This window comes from Onychomys torridus, chromosome 1 (genome assembly GCF_903995425.1).
Source record: "Onychomys torridus chromosome 1, mOncTor1.1, whole genome shotgun sequence".
NCBI lineage: Eukaryota > Metazoa > Chordata > Mammalia > Rodentia > Cricetidae > Onychomys > Onychomys torridus.
The window spans coordinates 176175775-176189858 of NC_050443.1; the positions used below are offsets into that span (position 1 = coordinate 176175775).

The 14084-nt window shown below is 42.2% G+C and overlaps 1 protein-coding gene across 4 annotated transcripts in view; it reads left to right on the plus strand.

Moving 5' to 3' along the window:
• Positions 1 to 14084, plus strand: part of Tdrd1 (tudor domain containing 1) — a 48839-nt gene that overhangs the window by 4807 nt on the left and 29948 nt on the right. For 3 of the 4 annotated variants that reach the window (XM_036173554.1, XM_036173529.1, XM_036173539.1), the window contains exons 3-13: positions 1774 to 1832; positions 4722 to 4866; positions 6441 to 6546; positions 7278 to 7341; positions 8192 to 8299; positions 8494 to 8676; positions 9061 to 9204; positions 9694 to 9865; positions 10752 to 10838; positions 12769 to 12936; positions 13020 to 13127. In XM_036173554.1, the coding sequence (XP_036029447.1) occupies positions 1774 to 1832; positions 4722 to 4866; positions 6441 to 6546; positions 7278 to 7341; positions 8192 to 8299; positions 8494 to 8676; positions 9061 to 9204; positions 9694 to 9865; positions 10752 to 10838; positions 12769 to 12936; positions 13020 to 13127 (1344 nt within the window). The remainder of the gene's footprint in view (positions 1 to 1773; positions 1833 to 4721; positions 4867 to 6440; positions 6547 to 7277; positions 7342 to 8191; positions 8300 to 8493; positions 8677 to 9060; positions 9205 to 9693; positions 9866 to 10751; positions 10839 to 12768; positions 12937 to 13019; positions 13128 to 14084) is intronic. The other variant, XM_036173547.1, reaches the window with a different exon arrangement.

The following is a 14084-nucleotide window of genomic DNA, read 5'->3' on the forward strand; positions in this document are numbered from 1 at the left end:
CCATGATGAGAAGCAGATGTTAAGATACTGGTAAACCACAAGCCACGTGGCAACTTAGAGATTAATAGAAATGAGTTGATTTAAGATATAAGAACAATTAGCAATAAGCCTGCCACGGCCATACAGTTTGTAAATAATATGTCTCTGTGTGTTTACTTGGTTGGGTCTGAGCTGCTACAGGACTAGTGGGTGAGAGATTTGTCCTGACTGAGCCAGGCAGGACCAAACTATCTTCAATTACAAGACTCCATCAGGTTTGGTCCTGAGCAGGCCCTGTGAATGTTACTACCACCTCTGAGTTCATATGTGTGTCAGCAGGTGCCTGTTTCCTTGGTGTCTTCCATCCCCTCTGGCTCTTAGAATCTTTCCACTTCCTCCTCCTTACAGATCTCTGAGCCCTGAGGAGAGGAGTTTGGTAAAGACATTCCCTTTAGGACCCAGTGTCTCAAAGTGGGACGCTGTATTAGTTCCTTCTGCTGTGTGGGGCTTCTCTGATGGGGGCTGTCCAAGGCACTGATCTCTGGATATAGAAGAATGTTAAGAGTCATTTTATTGCTATGCCTCTCTGGCAGAACAATAACAATAGTATTTGTTTTCCCCCTAGGTCCATGGCCTTCCTAACTTCTTGGCCACCTGGGCAATGCCAAGCATGGGTCCCATTTCATGGAGTGGGCCTTAAATCCAATCAAAGGGTAGTTAGTTGGTTATTTTCACAATACATTTGTGTCACTATCACTTCAGTGTGTCATGAAGGCAGGTCAGCTGTCATAGACTTCAGGGTTTGTAGCTGGGCTGGTGGTTTACCTTTCCCCTCTGGTAATGTGCATAGTACTTCCTAGCCATGAACACTAGTCAGTAGCGGGTGAAGGCTGTAGTTAGGCACCAGCTTGACTTCTCTGTGTTCAATGATATGTAAGTGTTGTCTTAAGTAATAGGGTTTTACCATCCATTTGTGGAGAGTAACCAGTAGTCTTGGCAATACCCCAAGATGTTTGGAAATTTTCCATGGGGTCCCTTTGGCCAACGACTCATGGATTCCATCCCTGGCACTGGAGATTACACTTGGTGGTGAAAGTTGGGGCATTACCCCCCCCCCCCCCGTTATTTTTGGTGACTCCATTTTGATTTCTTTTATACATGTATATATTTTAAGAAGCTGTTACAGTAGTAGGTTTCCGTACAACCCCTCAAATGGCCCTTAGTGTGAGTTGTTCCTCTCCTCTCACTCCTTAACCCCTCTTCCCCTCCCTGTTTAATCCTCCTGTCTATTAGCACTGATTCTTAAGCTTCGTTTGAGTGCTGATGTGTGTGATTTGAGGAAAAGCATTAACAGTTATCTGAGAAGATCATTTGATGCTCCTTTTCTGTCTGTGAGGCCATATTCTTTTGATATACTTAGAAGCAGTACCTCATGGGTGACTGTGTGTAGAGGAGAAAGCATGCAGGAATCCAACTTGTTAGGTTATTCATTTAAAAACTGCAAAATAGTAGAGGTCAAAAGGTGTGAGAGTGTCTACATTCTGACTGGAGAAAGGTTCACAGTGGGAGAAGCTTGACTGTTGATTGAGTCAAGAAATGATATGCATATCTGTAACACTAGCAAATTCTTATTTTCTGCCAGGAAAAAAAAATGTCGTTTGCTTTTTTGTAGTGTAGCTGGGAGGTTGTTAGGGGGAGAGCTACGGTTTGAGCCTCATGGAGTTGCTATTTTACATTATCAGAAGTGAAAAGTAGTATTTGGCATTTGATAGGAATTGTGTTTTCCTCTCCTAGGAAACCCAGTGTCACCATTAAGCCTTGAACACAGTTCACCACCCAACCAAGTAAAAACTGTAAGTTTCTTTTTTCCAGCCTGACATTTTTTGGACTGTGCTACTAAAGAGGCATTTTTCTTTTTGTTAGGGTTCAAGGTCAAGTTTACTTCTCTCTAGAACCTTTCTTAGGGAAAAGTCCTTTTGATTAACTGTAGGTTCACATGCAGGCACAGGTGTTAGGGTTAGAGTGAGGTCCTGTGTAACCTTTATCCAGGGACCTTCAGGATTGTAGCCTGCACTAATAGAGAACATTGCTATCGTCACAGGGTCCCTTCCATGCCTTTCTGTGGCTGCCTCCACAGGCTCTGCCCCTCCTTGATATACAATATCCATTGGAGAAATGTTTGGCTTTTGTCTATTTTCTAATAGGGTCGTTTAAGTTTTTAACTTAAATTTTGAAAATTCTTTTTAATGAAGCATGGTTTGTCTGGCCTTGCTCCTGCCTCCAGCCTTGTCTTTTCATCTCCTGTGGAAGCCTTTTTCAGAACAAAGGGCTTCATTTAGAAGATGTCTGGTGATTAGATTCTTCTGTGAGTGTTGGACCTTGGGTGTTCTGACTGCAAACTCTTTGCTACTCTAGATCACTCAGGCATGTTCCTCTTGAGAATGTTTCATGGTTTGTATTTTGATCTCTTTTGAGCTAATTTTGTTTAAGGAGCTTGGGTTGTGGTTAGTCTTGTTTGTAGGTATCCTGTTGTCCTGGGTGCTGTTTGTGGGAAGGTTAGCTTTTCTTGATTGAGAGTGAGTCGAGTCATTGGAGGATAGTCTGAAGTTCTAAACACCACAGAACATCTCTGCTCCTCATGGCTTTCCCTTCATTTTCTGTCCTCCAGCCAACACTGCGGTCACCTAGCCAGAGAAGTCCTAAAATTGCACTGGTCATTCAACTTTATAAAGTTTCTTTGCCTTCACACGATTGGTTAGAATAATCTTGTTCCCATATCTACAAAGTAATACTGTTCTGATTTTGGCTAGAACATCATTAAACCTGTCATCTGATGGAGAGTTAGACACCTTTTTTATACTCAGTCTTCTGGCGGAGACACACGTGTCTCCATTTATGTAGCCTGATTTCTTTCACTCTGCGTTTTTCAGCTTCTGTGTGTTAAATCTGTGTTCGATTTGTGCTGAAGAATGCTTTTTGAGTGATTACATTCATGTGTTCTTGAGTTTATTGCTAAGAAGCAGAAATGATAGGGCTTTCTACTTAATCTTGTGTCTTTGAAGTCTAGAAATCAAATATATTTACTATAGTGATTAATATAGTGACCAATAGTTTAGTCTGTTATTTTTGTGGGCTACATTAATACCTTAATTGTACCTCTGAAATAAATACCATGTGGTCACGGGATATTAACTTTTTACTGTTTGTGATTGATATCAATGAAATATTGACCTCAAAAAAAGTACTCTCTTCTGTTTCCTCAAAAAGACACAGTATATTATTTTTGTTACTGAAATATTTGGTATAATTCTCTAGTGAAAATTTTGTCATTTTTTGAGGGGGGCCTTAAACAGTGATAGAATTTCCATAATATTTATAACTGTTCAAAGTATTTCATGTTGTGTTTGTTTATAAATTTTAGAAACTGGTCTGTATTACTTATGTAGTCAATGTTTGTGAATGCTGAGTTCAGTCTGTTCTGGATTAGTTATGTTTGTAGAGTATGTTGTCCAGTTGTATTCCATTTTATTTATTTTACTTGGAGATATCAAGTCATTGACTTGGTACTTTCATTCATGTGGTGCTCTTGATTTTTCTCTCAATGGAGCTTTGACAGTGTCCCATAAGTTTTGATAACTTGTTTTTTTTTTTTCCTGTCCAGTTGGCTTAACTCATCCTCTGAGACCCACACATTATTTAGAAGACTGTTTTTGAGTTTGGCATAATGAACTTACTACCTCCTGAGTGTTCATTTCCAACTAGAGTTTATTGTGGTTGGAGAAATCTGTGTGATTTCTATTTCAACCATCCTCTCTTAGCTCCATGCTCCTTCTCTTGTGCTAGAGATGGAACCTGGCTCTTCTGCATGGTACAGGAGATAAACGTCTCTGAGCTGTGCCCCATCCCTCAAGTCTTTAAAGTTAGGCTACAGGCTTGCTGTTAGTATTCTGTTAGCACTTGAAGAGAATGCGTGTTCTGCCCTTGTAGGTTACTATGGCTAAATGTGCATCCCTACCAGGGCCTGTTGACTGATGGCGATGCTGAGTTCGGATTCTTGTTCTTTGGTCTAGTCCATCTTTGTAGGCAGCGAACATTTCCATCTGCAGCTGTACTCACTGACTCTTGCTCTTCTCAGTTATACTTCATATCATGGAGCTTTGCTGTTGACCCTTGCAAGCCTAGGGCTGTGAGGTCATCTTGAGGATTGACTGTTTGGTCATATTCCATCCTCTATGGAAATTGTCTCTCCTTTGTAATCTTTTATCTGATAGTAATACACTGTCCCCTGGTCTCTGTTAGTTCACGGTCATGAGGTAATGTTTCATCTTTTTACTACTTGAATTTCTCACACAAGATATAGTTCAGTGACCTCTCATTAATCCATTTACCCATATTGAAAGTTTATCTTCTGCCACCCATGTCTCCCCTGCATTCTTGTGAGTTAATTGAACACTTTATAAATTGGTTTTGATTGGTACATATCTCCAAATAGGTTTCCTAGTGGTTACTGTAAATGTGACATTATGCATATAGCTTGGGGGGCGGGGGGTCATCATTTTACCATTTGAGCATAGTTAGTGCCTTCTTTGCTCCCTTTCAGAGTTGACATTATACTTGCTGTGTATGCTAAGTTTAGGGTTTCAGTTGTATGTAAAAATCTTACCCACACTGATACCAGCGAGGCAGTCCCACGTACAGAGCTAAAGAGACATTCTAATATTGCTGTTCTTTGTTCTTCATAGAAGCCCAACAATAACGTGTCTCCTGAAAAATCAAAAAAATCCCACAAGTTGTTTGAGAATGCCTTGTCTGTAAATAATCCAGCACTCTTCAACTCTTTAGGACCGCCCCTTCGGTCAACAACCTGCCACCGCTGTGGCCTGTTTGGTAAGCAAGTTTACTTTTGATGCCCACAGGATGAGCTTTCTGTGCATTTAGGGATGTTTTATTATGATGAGAATTAAACACATGATTATAAATGGTGTAAGTAATGTTGTCTCCAATGGCCTGCTGCTCTTCATACCTTCCTGTTCCTGCTTTCTCACTGAGTTATTACTCTGATGATGTTTAAACAAAGACTACACATGAAATGCACAGACACACATCTTACTCAAGATAGAAAATATTTCTGTAGCCTTAGAGCCTGCTTTCTTGTCCCTTCTCTATCATTCTACCCCCACCCCAATCGTGTTGTACACTGTCACATAGACTTACACAGCCATGGGCCCATTTGTTTACATTTTATTTCATTTAGAGTGGTTATCAGATTAATCTATCAATGTATTTATCAATTATTTATGCTTGTTGAGAAGTAGTAATTGTATGATTATATCATAGTGTTTTACAGTTTATTTGCTAAAATGAGCAACAGGTGGTTGTACACCTATGTGGCCATGTAGAATGTGGTACTTTAGTAGGTTGTCTGTTCTTAGTAAGAGATGATGTGCTCATGTCTAGCTTTTGGCTCTGGTGAGTAGAGCTCTTGGCACCTTTGCCCCAGGCTGTGTAGGCCTCTGGGTGTCCACCTAGGAGTAGAACATGTGAGTCAAAGGTCATAAGGAACCACAAAACATTTCCCACGTCACTTCCCATGGTCATGAGTTCTGCTTGTCCAGTATCTTGTCAGTGTTTGTGGGGGTGTCTGTGATGAAAGCCTTCCCTGTGGTGGACAATGTGGCTCATTGTTCTGGTTTGTTGGCTCCTCAGGACCTGCTATCTGTACCAACTTTTCCATAAGCTTACTGGCTACTTGGAAATGCACGTTTTTAAAGTTGAAGCATTTAAGATCTTTTTGTTTCTTAGTTTTAGATTGTTTTCCTTCCCCCTGGAAGCTGATAGGATTTTATTTCAAAAGTGTCTCTGTTTTCCTAGGTGTAATGCTTCACTATTTTGTTTTTAATGACACACGAGAATCGTTTCTTGTGCCTGCCTTTTCTTTCCACCCTGGCACCCCTGTGCCTCTGTTCCTCATTTTGCAATGTGTGTTCCAGGCTGTCCTCTGGAAATCTGCATCTCCAGCCTGAGCTTGAGCTCACTCTCGGTCTTGTTTTTTCTGCATTTGGGAGAGCCTGAAAATTCTTCCCAGGGCCTGACCCTGAGCAGCCTGGTGTCTGCTCAGTCTTCCTCAATGTTAGCACAGTGATGTCTGGCCAACCTCAGCTCTCAAGTGTTTTGTGTATATATATTTATTTTTAAAATGATCATTTTTTTTTTTTATTTTATGTGTGGGTATTTTGCCCATATGTGTCTGCTTTCCATGTACCTGATACATTGCTTGAGGAAACCAGAAGAGGGCAGTCAATCCCCTGGAACTGAAGATATTTAGAGGGTTGTAAGCCACCATGTGGGTGATGGGAATTGAACCTGGGTCCTTTGGAAGAGCAGTCATTGCTCATAACCACTGAGGTATCACTCCAGGCCCCTCTTCAGTGCCTCAGACTGAGACTGGCTGTGCTCCACAGGATCACTGAGGTGTTCCCAGTGCAAGCAGACATACTACTGCTCCACGGCATGCCAGAGGAGGGACTGGTCTTCCCACAGCACCATCTGCAGACCTGTACAGCAAAGGTAAGCACTGTTGGTTCCACTCTGGGAACAGTGAACACATGCTCTGATAAATGAGGCTTTCATGAATGAAGTAAACCCAAGCCATGTGCATGGTGTTATTTTGCCTGATTGCAAGTCTGAAGCATTGGCTAGTGCTTAGCAAGATTTAGAACCTCAAGTGAATTTTTATTTTAGATTATTTTATTATTTTGTGTGTGTGTGTGTGTGTGTCTGTGTATGTACACCACATGTGTGTCTGATGCCTGAGGAAGTAGTGAGTTTCTGTGGGTGCTGGGAATTGAACCTGGGTCCTTTGCAAGAACAAATGCTCTTAACTGCTAAGCCAGCTCCCCGCCCTCAACTGAATTTTCTAATGGCTAGAATTTCACGGTGCCTGTTTGTTGTCCTGTGTGTGTTCCTGGGTGTTAGTGTTGCACCCTACTCATGAGGTGTAGTCCAGTCTATACAACAGTTGTCTATGGGATGCAAGGACTGTCTGTAGTTTATAGACTAGGAGACCAAAGCCTGGGCTACTCTAGGCCTTCTCATTGGGGGCTTTAGAGGACATACTGCACACATTCATGGTGGAGTGTCCGTGTCGTCTCAGGCTACTGTTCTCTGCTATCAGCATCACTCTCTGCAAGTTTTTGCACTCCTAAATTCTGTTGATTGAGAATTTTAACAGAATTGAGATTTCTTTCTTACAGGGTTTCTTTGTACTGTAAATGTTATAATCAGTTGTCTTATTTCAGTTTGCACAAGCTTGAAGATAATAAATCACCGTTTGAAACGAAGAGCACGGAAGTGAAAAATGAGGTAGGGTGTGCTGTAAGCATTTCAGACAACTCCTTTATGAAGAGGACTCAAGCAAGCTAAGATGTTTGAACTTATACAGCATGCCTGTGTTTGTCTCTAAGCACAACCTTAATAATTTCCAGTATGGGTGGGTGGGGTGCTGCTTGGGGCTTTTGAGAATTGCTTATTGCCAGTCTTTCCTCAAAATGTTGAGACAGCCATGTTTCTGTATAACATAATGTGGACGAGTACCAAGCCTTTGCTTTATAGCCCCGCAAGTACAGGTTCTCCATCTGTGGGTCTCCCATTCTCGGCCTATTCTCTTCTTCTGTTTTATGTTAGCTCTTCCCCATTTAGGTAACAATATGGACCATGATACCATTGTGTCCAATTCATATTCATAGAGAAGATCTCATCTCATCTTCTACTGAAAAAAACGCTACAGTATTTATAAAACACTAACAGGTAGACATTTAAACTTTTAAATATTGTCAGGTATAGTGGCCTGTACCTGCAAACACAGCATTTAAGAGGCTGAGGCAGGAGGGTAGCTTTGAGTTCTAGGCTAGCTAAGGCTATATAATTTCAAGCCAGTCTGCATTTCAGAGTGAGAGTCTATTTCAAAAACCAAAATAAACATTCTTAAATGTTAGGTGGATTAATCTGTGTAACTGCCCTGAAGGATACCTTTCCTTTCATTCACTCACTCCTGTTTTGTGTTCCCTGCCTGTGGAAAGTGGCTCATAGTTGTTCTTGGAGGCCTTCCCAGCTCCTGTGCTTTCTTATTTATGCTTAAAGTGGGAGACTTTGTGGCCACCATACCATCGAAATTCATGCTTGTATGTCACAGCTTTGTGTGCTTTTTTCCAAGCAGAGTGAGTGTCCCCTTGGGATTACTAAAGACATGACTACTGGTGCTGAGAGAGTGATGCTTTCTGACTTGAGAAGTCTCCAACTCAAGAAAACCATGGAAATAAAGGTATTTGTTTTGCTTTACATGGAGAGAGAGCTAGCGAACTGCTGGGTTTTATTCCTTGTTTGTTACTTACACTGAGTTTACAGTGTGATAAGCATGCCTGATGAAATCAATGAAAATTATGAGAAGTGTGCACTACTTTTCTCTACCTTAGGTATAAACTTTAAGGAACTTGTTTTGTTTTCTGTCTTTGAAAGGGCACAGTTACTGAATTCAAGCACCCAAGTAACTTCTATGTCCAGTTGTATTCTTCGGAGGTTTTAGAATACATGAACCAGCTCTCGACAAGCTTGAAAGAGACATATGCAAATATGGTGCCTGAAGATGGTTATCTTCCTGTTAAGGGGGAAGTTTGTGTTGCCAAGTACACGGTTGATCAGGTAACCACTGACGATGCTTCAGCTTACCTTGTTGGGGCCGGCTTGGGGCAAACTGGGGTCACCCTAGTCACACTCCTCCCTGCACTGGCCCACCAGGCTTCTGCTTCCTTCCCAAGCGACATGTACACGCTCTTGCTAGCCTTCAAAGTCATGCTTGTGTGTAGCTGAGGCAGTGTGAGACAGTCATCTGGGCTAGAGTAGCTCTTGAGTTGTCCTAATTAGACCATTTTAGGGATTTCTCATCAAAAGGATATTGACTTTTTGAGTGCCTACAGAGGAAATAGGAACCTTTCATTTGTCTGCACTCTAGGCTAGTTGATGGATTCTTAGACTAGGATTGTGAAATTCTATTTTAAAGCAGAATATCACCTATTTCCCTTGCAGACCTGGAACAGAGTGATAATACAAGGCATTGATGTGTTACAGAAGAAGGCTCAAGTCTTGTACATTGATTACGGAAATGAAGAAGTAATTCCCATAGACAGAATCCACCCGCTAAACAAGAGCATTGACTTGTTTCCTCCTTCTGTGAGTGTCTTCTTTGTAAATCCCTGCCCTTGTCCCCAGGAGCAGTCCTGTGCTCTGTGGATGCAGTATGTGCTGCTGTTTCTTGTCTCTGTGCCCACTGTCCTCTCTGACGGGTGGATGAATACCCTGTAGCTGCATTCTTCCTGCTGTCCCTCTCTAAGTAGCAGCTCTTGTAAGTGACTCTTTCAGGCACATCTTCCCAGCTCTATAAAATCCGTCATTTATGTATCTATATATTATTGGAAAGAAGCCAGAATTGATACATAATAAAGGTAAAATATTTTATCCTTATATTTCTGAAGCTTCAGTTACCATTGCCAGTAGAAGCATCAAAGAGGTCAATATATGTTTTACCTGATTAGTATTGAAGGCTTTTGATAATTCTTTTTAGCATGAAATAAATTCTTTTAACAACTCTTTAAATAATTAATTAGAAAATTTCATTTTAAAATACTGATTCTTGTGAGTAACTTGCACAAAATCTTTCAGGCCATAAAGTGCTTTGTGGCGGGTGTCGTCCCAGCTGAGGGAGAGTGGAGCGAAGCCTGTGTGGCATCTGTCAAGGCTCTGCTCTTGGAGCAGTACTGCTCGGTCACGATCACAGATGTCTTAGAGGAGGGAATGCTCACCTGTGCCGTCGATGTTGTGATAGAAAGTTCAGGTAAGATCGGAGTCTGTCTTTCGTGTTATTTAGTTCTCATGCATTTCTCAGAAGCAACAGAACCATGGATGTGAGGCCGAGTCATTTCCATCGTGATGAAAAAGGTGCCTTGCTTTAGCAGTTTATCAGAACTCTATGGAGTTAGAAGGTTTAGAGGGCCAGATTTGGGCTAGCATGAGGTACCTGTATTACTGTCCTTTATATATAATGAGGGGCTCTGAGTCTTCTCATCCCCTTTGCATTTTCTTGAAGCACCCTCTCAGACATACCTGGCATTAGTACTTAGTGTTTAAGTTGCAGAGTGGATGCACTCTGGAATCCTGCCCTTCCTTTGCGGTTTGTATCTGTTTGAAAAGTGACTCCTCCTCTTTCAGTGCTCACGGCCTCAGTTTCCCAGGCCCTGTTCTCTGTGCTCCCGAGAAGGGATAGACAGCATGTGGGACTTAGTAGGGCAGGAGCTTGCCTGCTGAACTTGAGCATAAAATCCGCTTTTGTTTCTTTAACTTGTGTATTTCATGTTGGGACTAAAGCTTTGGGGTGTGAGTTTGTGTTGGTGTTGGCCGATCTGCTTGGGCATAGAGTCTTGTGCCTTTAATTTCTTCTTATACACATGGTTAATTTAAACGTGCTTCCGAGCAGTAACTGACTTTATTATTCAGAATTTTGAAGATGAATCTTTTCATGAAATTTCGGTCAAGTAATTGGGAATTTTTGTTTCAGTTTTTTTCTCAGTGTCATTTTGCCTGTAATAACTGACCTGGTGAAGCAAAGCCTGTGTGAGAGTTAGAATGTCTGAGACCCATGGTTGACTTGTCTTACTTTTCCTCTGCCTATGATGCTTTAGACAGTGTCTCAGTGGAGATACATTTTCTTAATCACCTTTTAGGAAAACAGCTGGACCATGTGCTTGTGGAAATGGGGTATGGTGTGAGACCAGATGAGCAGAACACTGAGAAGCAGAGTGTGGACCAAAGTGAGTATCCAGGCTCAAGCTGAGCAGTGTCTCCAGCAGTGTCCTCACCCCCACAAGGCTTGGGGTCGCATTGTCAGGACTATTCCAAAAAACTCACACCAAGGGCAGTTTTCATTTAGAAACACATTGTCTAATCTTGGTCTTCCCTTGTCCCTCCTGAGTCTGTTTCCAGATTAGTCCCAATATGATCATTAGAGGTTATACAGTGACACTGTAGGTTGGAGGCTTCTTAGCTCATATTGCCTTAGTTTGATTTGATTCCTGGCCTGGGTTTTTACCAATAATCAGGAGATCTCTGAATTCTGTTCTAGTAGGATAGCATTTAAGATTTTAGTTTTTTACTTATTAACTGTGTGTGTGTGTGTGTGTGTGTGTGTATGTGTGTGTGCGCGCGCCCCCATCCCCTTCCTGTAATGATAATGGATTAACCCTCTGAAACTGTAAGCAAGCCCCCAGTCAAATCCTTTAGAAGAGTTGCCTTGGTCATGGCGTTTCCTCACAGCAGTAGAAACCCTAAGACACTGTCTCTTGTTATCCGCCCAGAGGCACATGCCATTGCACTTCTGGGCAGCCTCTTGATGGGCTCACCTGCCCCCAGGACAGGAGTCTCATAAGAGCACGGGTTCTTTAATCAGCTCCTTCCAAGTTGCTTTCACACCGGATGCCATACAATAGCCTTTCAGCGTGTGCTTTGTGAGGTCACAGGAGCCCTAGGAGATACCCCCAGAGTTTGCGTAGCTGAAGGAGAGCACCATGACAGTTCACTCTGCCTGCTTAGATGTGGGCAGCAGATGCTGACAGGGCTTTGAACTCCCTGAAAACTGGCAGATCTTCAGCTCATCCTGTGCAACAACAGGTGGTTTATTTTTCTTGCTGTTAAGTTTTTCTTTTGTCCAAGTCTTCATTTATATTTTGATTTTTCTGAAATACATAAAAATATTTTGATGTTTACTTTGTAACATTTGAGATCATTGGCATTTACTGAGCTAAGGTTTGGGGCCAACTATCCATTTCAGAGAAATTTTGACCTAATTTCAAGAATCTCTTGCACTGCATTGTGGGAAGTTAGTCCTAGAAAGCAGACTCCCTCTGCTTTGGGTGCTGTCACAGCGTTCCCATGGTCTTGGAGTGAGACCTGACAGGCCTGTGGTGACATTAATTCTGTAAACTGTTTACCTGCTGACTTGCACATCTGAGTTAACACAGTGAAACTGACCTCGGGTTTTATCTGGACAGTGTCGTCGTCCTGTTGGTTTGCCTTGCAGACTTCTGAGATGTTGATGTCATGATGTCTTTGTCTTGACTCTCTAAGTGCCCAGCCTGGAGAAGCTGGGAGATGTGTAGGCCATCTGTTTTGTTTTTAGTCCTCAGAGTTCTTTTGTGTCCTGAGTTGTTTTTTATGGTGGCCAAACCCCTGCTACTTGAGTCTCTGATGTCAGTCTGAGCCCTGCCACATGGTATTTATGTCACTCCTTCCTCATTTGAACTGACTAATGCATTTCTAAGTGTAATTGTAATTAAAATCAGTATATTTATCATAGCAGATGGTTTTCTATGGGGTTCCATTTCACTGTAAAGTGTGTTTGCTCTGTCTCCTAGAGACCTTGTGGTACAACTAAAATTCTAAATTGTATTTCCCTGAGCTTCGTAGAGACTGAATATTAGAGAACATCTTAGTTAGAGCTGATGTTTTTATGCCATGGTCTTCCTTCAGACTCTTCCAGCTTTTGGTGATACAGGAACTCCCTTTCTGATGGTCAGTCCACCATGGAGGGCTTGCCTCCTCACCCAGGGCTGTGGCCACTCAATCTTGGCACCATACCCAATCTTTCTTCTAAAGAGATTCAAGTGTTTGTGGTTTCCTTGTTACTTTGTTACTGTTTTGTTTCCCCCCATGATGCCAAGATGCATCTTTCTGCTTTCTGACAAGGCCCTCCGGAGGACGTGGAAAGAGTGACCCCTGAGAACAAGATCGTTATAGACAGAAATGCCTTGATCCCCAAAATGCTGACTTTGAAGGTGGGCGACGAGTTCTGTGGAGTGGTTGCCCACATCCAGACACCAGAGGACTTCTTCTGTCAGCAGCTACAGAGCGGCCGTGAGTCAGTTTTCTTTGTTCCGTCACCTTCTGGAAGGCAAGGAACTCCGTTCCTGTGTCTAAGATGTGATTTGTGTCTACAGACAAGCTTGCGGAGCTTCAGGAATCCCTCAGTGAATACTGTGGCCAAGTGACTCCACGCTCTGACTTCTACCCAACAATCGGGGATGTGTGTTGTGCTCGGTTCTCAGGTGAGGACATGTTTTACGTACGGTTGAGCAAAATCAAAATCTTTGGTTCACACACCAAATGACCACACTTGAGCTCGAGTATTAACATGCACCGATTGCTTTCCTAAACATGCCCAGTCCAACTAGATCAAAGCAGTCTGGTATGGTACGTGTAAGGGCAGAGAGTTTACATCAAGAACCTGGAGATATCAGTAAGGTGACTTTTTTTTTTTTAAACTATTTTTTTAACTAGTTCCTTACTATTTGGACATGAGCACCAATAGTCCAGCTTACATGAATATGGGACATAGAACCTTCTACTCTCTTCTTCATGAGCTTTGTTTTGTGTGAAACAGCAAGAGGGCCTGGAGGCCTAGCACTGCTGTGACCTTTGTAGCTACATAAGTTTTACTTTGTGGAAGGCCAGTTCTGTTACTCTTGTATTAAGGGCAGCCCAGCTAGCTCACTGATAGTCAACAGAGGGGAAACCACCGGTCATTCATCGACTGGAATCCATTTAACTCATTCTGCTGCAGATGTTCTAGGAATGGCCTTATTTGGAGCCTTAGCAAATAATTGATATGATTGGAATGTGTTCTCTCTCTCCTGCTGAGCTATATACTAAAAAGCTATTGGAGAAACAAATCCTATAAATTCATAATGATATTGTATATCATAGCATGATGGTTAATCTTCATTGTCAACTTGACTGGATTTCACACCAAGGTGTGAGATGGTCTGCCCCTCGATGCCCCAGCCATGATGGGACTGACACCTCTGATACCATGAGCAAAATCAGTCTGTCTTCCCATGGGTTGTTTACCAGGTATTTGATTGCAGGAAAAAAGCAATGCAATTAGTAAGCTGGCCGCAGTGGTCCAGCTTTGGGGATGTGAGGGTTCTGGTAAGCAGAACTGTAGTGTTTAGTGAGCATGTATGCTAAGCCCTTGCTATCACAGCAGAATGTCTATGTGACCA